At 44.9% G+C, this 6,552-nt stretch overlaps 1 protein-coding gene across 1 annotated transcript in view; it reads right to left on the bottom strand.

The window, feature by feature from the left end:
- Positions 1–5,844, bottom strand: part of LOC112075944 (zinc finger protein 135-like) — a 15,945-nt gene extending 10,101 nt beyond the window's left edge. Inside the window, exons 1-2 of the mRNA XM_024142856.2 lie at positions 5,513–5,844; positions 5,361–5,420 (exon numbers count right to left, since the gene is read on the bottom strand). Coding sequence (XP_023998624.1) covers positions 5,361–5,420; positions 5,513–5,612 — 160 coding nt within the window. The 5' untranslated portion in view covers positions 5,613–5,844. The remainder of the gene's footprint in view (positions 1–5,360; positions 5,421–5,512) is intronic.
- Between the last annotated feature and the right edge of the window lie 708 nt (positions 5,845–6,552).

Below are 6,552 nucleotides of genomic sequence, written 5' to 3'. Positions count from 1 at the left end.
TCTGTCGGCCTTACGCCCCTACATCCACCATCGCTCTGTCGGCCTTACGCCCCTACATCCACCATCGCTCTGTCGGCCTTACGCCCCTACATCCACCATTACGAACCTGTAGCGGGCATCTTCTCTGTCTACGTATCTATGGATGGATGGAGAGACATGGAGAGGTGGGGGGACATGAGCCTATTATGTGTGCTGCTAGGTACATCAAATCTAGTAGATCCCTAGTATATCAAATCAAAACTTTATTTGTCACATGCGCTGAATACAATAAGTGTAGACCTTACCGTGAAATGTTTACTTACAAGCCCTTAACCAACAGTTCAGGAAGAGTTAAGAAAATATTTACCAAGTAGACTAAAATAAAAAGTAATAATAAAAAGTAACACAATAAGAATAACGAGGCTATATACAGGGGGTACTGATACCGACTCAGTATGCGGGGATACAGGTTAGAGGTAATTTGTACATGTAGGTAGGGGTGAAGTGACTATGCATAGATAATAAAACAGCAAGTAGCAGCAGTGTACAAAAGGGAGGGCGATGGGGGGTCAGTGTAAATTGTCCAGTGGCGATTTAATGAATTGTTCTGAAGTCTTACGGCCTGGGGATAGAAGCTGTTAAGGAGCCTTTTGGTCCTAGACTTGGCGCTCCGGTACCGCTTGCCGTGCAGCAGCAGAGAAAAACAGTCTATGACTTGGGTGACTGGAGTCTCTGACAATTTTATGGGCTTTCCTCTGATACCGCCTATTATATACTGTAGGTCCTGGATGGCAGGAAGCTTGGTCCTAGTGATGGGCCGTACGCACTACCCTCTGTAGTGCCTTGCGGTCAGATGCAGAGAAGTTGCCATACCAGGCGGTGACGCAACCGGTCAGGATGCTCTCGATGTTGCAGCTGTAGAACCTTTTGAGGATCTGGGGACCCATGCCAAATGTTTTCAGTCTCCTGAGGGTGAAAAGGTTTTGTCGTGCCCTCTTCACGACTGTCTTGGTGTGTTTGGACCATGATAGTTTGTTGATGATGTGGACACCAAGGAACTTGAAACTCTCAACCCGCTCCACTACAGCCCGTTGATGTTAATGGGGGCCTGTTTGGCCCGCCTTTTCCTGTACTCAACTATCACCTCCTTCTTCTTGCTCACGTTGAGGGAGAGGTTGTTGTCCTGGCACCACACTGCCAGGTCTCTGACCTCCCTATAGGCCGTCTCATCATTGTCGGTGATCAGGCCAACCACTGTTGTCGTCAGCAAACTTAATGATGGTGTTGGAGTCGTGTTTGGCCACGCAGTCATGGGTGAAATGGGAGTACAGAAGGGGACTAAGTACACACCCCTGAGGGGCCCCAGTTTTAAGGATCAGCGTGGCAGAACTGTTGTTGCCTACTCTTACCACTTGGGGGCGGCCCGTCAGGAGGTCCAGGATCCAGATGCAGAGGGAGGTGTTTAGTCCTAGAGTCCTTAGCTTAGAAATGAGCTTCGTGGGCACTAATCTGTCTGGCCCAGCGGCCTTGTGAATGTTGACCTGTTTAAAGGTTTTGTTCACATCGGTTACTGAGAGCGTTATCACACAGTTATTCAGAACAGCTGGTGCTCTCGTGCATGCTTCAGTGTTGCTTGCCTCGAAGTGAGCATAAAAGGCATTTAGCTTGCCTGATAGGCTCGCGTAACTGGGCAGCTCGTGTCTTAGTTTCCCTTTGTAGACCATAATAGTTTTCAAGCCCTGCCACATCCAACGAATCCCCAGCCACTAGGAGCGCCGCTTCTGGGTGAGCATTTTCTTCTTTGCTTATGGCCTTATAGAGTTGGTTGAGAGCGGTCTTAGTGCCAGCATCGGTCTGTGGTGGTAAATAGACGGCTACAAATAATATAGATGAGCACTCTCTTGGTAGATATGTGGTCTATAGCTTATCATGAGTATTCTACCTCAGGAGAGCAATACCTTGAGACTTCTTTAATATTAGACATCGTGCACCAGCTGTTATTGACAAATAGACACACACCCCCACCCCTCGTCTTACCAGAGGTAAGTTCTGCCAGTTCATGGAAAATCCCGCTAGATCTATATTGTCCGTATCTTTGATCAACCACGTCTCGGTGAAACATAAGATGTTACAGTTTTTAATGTCCCGTGGGTAGGATAATCTTAAATTGTAGGTCATCACTTTTATTTTCCAATGATTGCACGTTAGCAAGAAGAACGGATGGCAGTGGGAGAATACTCGCTCGCAAAAGGCGGGGGTCTGGGCCTGTTCCAGTGAAAGCAGGATATCCTTCTCGTCTGACTCGTTAGAGGAAAATGTTTCTTCTAGTCCGTGGTGAGTAATCGCTGTTCTGATGTCCAAAAGTTATTTTCGGTCATAAGAAACGGAAGCAGCAACATTATGTATAAAATAAGTTTAAAAAATAAGTTAAACAAAATACAAAAAAATTAACAAAATAGCACAATTGGTTGGGAGAATGTAAAACGTCAGCCATATTCTTTGGCGCCATCTTAGTCTTTAGATGTGTTGCTAGGTACCTCAAATCTAGTAGATCCCTATTATGCGTGTTGCTAGGTACATCAAACAGAGATGCTCGTTCTAGGTCCCAAGATCAAAGAGATCTTCTGTTGAATCTGACAATTAATCTTGATGGTTGTACAGTCGTCTCAAATAAAACTGTGAAGAACCTCGGCGTTACTCTGGACCCTGATCTCTTTTTTAACGAACATATCAGGAGCTGTCTCTTATACACATCTAGATGTGTATAAGAGACAGGGTTGGGAGAATGTAAAACGTCAGCCATATTCTTTGGCGCCATCTTAGTCTTTAGATGTGTTGCTAGGTACCTCAAATCTAGTAGATCCCTATTATGCGTGTTGCTAGGTACATCAAACAGAGATGCTCGTTCTAGGTCCCAAGATCAAAGAGATCTTCTGTTGAATCTGACAATTAATCTTGATGGTTGTACAGTCGTCTCAAATAAAACTGTGAAGAACCTCGGCGTTACTCTGGACCCTGATCTCTRTTTTAACGAACATATCAAGACTGTTACAAGGACAGCTTTTTTCCATCTACGTAACATAGCAAAAATCTGACATTTTCTGGCCAAAAATGATTCAGAAAAATGTATCCATGCTTTTGTCACTTCTAGGTTAGACTACTGCAATGCTCTACTTTCCGGCTACCCGGAAAAAGCACAAAATAAACTTCAGTTACTGCTAAATACGGCTGCTAGAATCTTGACTAGAACCCCAAAATTTGATCATATTACTCCAGTGTTAGCCTCTCTACACTGGCTTCCTGTGAAGGCAAGGGCTGATTTCAAGGTTTTACTGCTAACCTACAAAGCATTACATGGGCTTGCTCCTACCTCTCTTTCCGATTTGGTCCTGCCGTACATACCTACACGTACGCTACGGTCACAAGACGCAGGCCTCCTTACTGTCCCTAGAATTTCTAAYCAAACAGRTGGAGGCAGGGCTTTCTCCTATAGAGCTCKATTTTTATGGAATGGTCTGCCTACCCATGTGAGAGACGCAAACTCAGTCTTTATTGAAGACTCATCTCTTCAGTAGGTCTTATGATTGAGTGTAGTCTGGCCCAGGAGTGTGAAGGTGAACGGAAAGGCTCTGAGCAACGAACCGCCCTTGCGTCTCTCCTGGCCGGTACCCCTCTCCCACTGGATTCTCTGCCTCTAACCCTATTATTGGGGCTGAGTCACTGGCTTACTGGTGCCTTCCATGCCGTTCCTAAGAGGGGCGTCCATGAGTGGGTTGAGTCACTGACGTGACCTTCCTGTCCGGGTTGGCGCCCCCTTTGGGTTGTGCCGTGGTTAGATATCTCTCTAGTGGTGCGGGGCTGTGCTTTGGCAAGTGGTGGGTTTATAATCACTGCCATGTTGGCAGTCCCGGTGTAAAGTCGGACAGGGCCACAGTGTCTCCCGACCCCTCCTGTCTCAGCTCCAATATTTATGCTGCAGTAGTTTGTGCTCCTCGGGGGCTAGGGTCAGTCTGTTATATCTGGAGTATTCCTGTCTTATCGTGTCCCTGTGTAATTTAAGTATGCTCTCGTCTTAATCTCTCTTTCTGACGGACTGAAGCCCTAGGACCATGCCTCAGACACCTGGCCTGATGACTCCTTGCTGTCCCCAGTCCACCTGCGTGCTGCTGCTCCAGTTTCAACTGTTCTGCCTGGGCTATGACCCGACCTTGTCAGCTCGACGTGCTACCTGTCCCAGACCTGCTGTTTTCAACTCTCCAGAGACCGCAGGAGCGGTAGAGATACTCAACTGGCATTTACTCCTGAGGTGCTGACCTGTTGCACCCTCGAAAACTACTGTGATTATTATTATTTGACCCTGCTGGTCATCTATGAACATCTTGGCCATGTTCTGTTATAATCTCCACCCGGCACAGCCAGAAGAGGACTGGCCACCCCTCATAGCCTGGTTCCTCTCTAGGTTTCTTCCTAGGTTCTGGCCTTTTTAGGGAGTTTTTCCTAGCCACCATGCTTCTACACCTGCATTGCTTGCTGTTTGGGGTTTTAGGCTGGGCTTTATAAATACATTTGATTGATTGATAGTAGATCCCTATTATAAGTGTTGCTATGTACATCAAATCTAGTAGATCCCGGGCAATTKGCACAACTTCCATTARCTCGCCYGTCAAGTGTCTCTCTGTGTACACTACTATATCACAGATTGAACAATGAGACAGATATTTCACCGGATGTATAGATGTCAAGCATCTGCGGCCAGTGAAGACGAACGAGATGGATTTTGACCTAGATTCTGCACATTTTCTCATCAATTAAACATTTGATGTCAATACAGTTCTGTTCCCAAAACTAGAATATGTTATGAACAGAGTAGACTACGTTTTGTAGACTTTACCATTTGAAAATGTTTTTAAAAATAGCGTTGCTTAGGAGGAGTGCAAAAGAGAATTGAGTTATAGCGCACATCAGAGTAGGCGTTCCCTAACGGAAATATGCAGATGCATGCCAGAACACGCCAATAGGATCTCTTTGGCTRGTGCTTGGCTCTGCCCACAATGACTAATTTGTTCCCTTTGGAAACGACAGTATGTAGTCTATCTTGGTTTAGTTATAAAAATCTTTGTTTATATTCTCCAGCGCGTTTCTTCCTTGTTTGGTTGTTGTCACTTCCTTGTTTGGCCGAAGATGGCTATTACCAGCTCACCGCCCTCTACTGTTCATGGGTAAAACTGCCGCTTCCCCCCTTATTTTTTTGTTTTTCAAGCGAACGTCAATTTAGGGACCATGCGAGTACACTCGTTCGGTTCGCCTAGCCGCCACCGGCTTTAGTGCCTACTAAAATACGCCATAACTATTTCTCTCTCTTATCACCCAATCAGACTTACCGACTTCTCCTAGGTGACACGGTACCTCTTCTTGTTCCTCTTTCACACACCAGGACAGCCCTATTTTAAACAGAATAAAAACACATAGGCTATAACAATAAATAATATCACAAGAACATACAMTTTAGCTACATGGATCCATCAAAACTTACTTGGTTCAGCTAAATAATCCACTACCTCTCCCTCTTCATCCTTCACCACAACGTTGATCCCGAGTACCGGATCAGAGTCCACTGGGTTGATTGATACCATCTCTGCTGTAGCTAGTTCTGTGTTTTTACCATCTATGGTACTAGGCTAGCTAGCTATCTGTCAACGGTTAGTTATGGTAGCTGATAAACTACACGAATTTCACAGTCCCATGTAGACCGAAAACCAATGGCTATACCTAAATCAGACTTTCTACAAACAGCTAGCTACTTGAAAGACTAGTTACTTGTTATGTTGTTGCTAAAAACTTTCCTCTCCTCTTTTCTTACCGGACCAAATTTTAAGACACACCCTAAGCGCAGTGCATTGTGGTAAACGCAGTTTTAAATGTTGGTMCGTACCAACTGAGAAAGTACATTTTAAAAAGTCGTAAAAACATAAACTAGCTTTTCACTGCTAACTAAAACGTAAACGAATAGGTCTCTACAGTTTCATATAGTGGTCACTATCTCTTTATATCGTTTAATAGTTCCCGCCACGCATGATATAAACTTCTAAAAAGTCCCCCACACCCCCCCTTCCTTTCTGAACAAGTACTGTTCGTCCATCCTAACCACTTCTTTTGGCTCATCGGATTACAGCAGGGTACACGCCGGCAACTCCGACTCAACTATAAAACCTCGATAAAAAACACAGTGAGTCAAACTAACTGATTATTTTACACCTCCAGGTATCTATAGTTGAAGTTAATGTTCTTTTAGTCAGAAAACACGTTAAACGGGGAATATTTAATTGCACGTGGCCGAATAATCAGCAACTTTCGGCATGCCAAACTTCATCTGAAGTTACCTAGCAGAGTTTCCCCCTGCCACACATCAAACCACAACTCCGAGACGCCAACGCACAGCTGCAATTGACTCCGCTAGTTACTTGCACGGACTTGCTCGTTGGTAACTAGTAATGTCCTTTCAAGGGGAAAACAAAACGTTTGCATGACAATCAAGTGCAATGTGAAATTGAACAAAGCTGTTTTATCCTGAAT

The sequence above is a fragment of the Salvelinus sp. IW2-2015 genome, unplaced genomic scaffold (assembly GCF_002910315.2).
Source record: "Salvelinus sp. IW2-2015 unplaced genomic scaffold, ASM291031v2 Un_scaffold3478, whole genome shotgun sequence".
Taxonomy (NCBI): Eukaryota; Metazoa; Chordata; class Actinopteri; order Salmoniformes; family Salmonidae; genus Salvelinus; species Salvelinus sp. IW2-2015.
The sequence above is the reverse complement of the archived record's forward strand: the minus strand, read 5'-3'. Positions and strand labels throughout refer to the sequence as shown.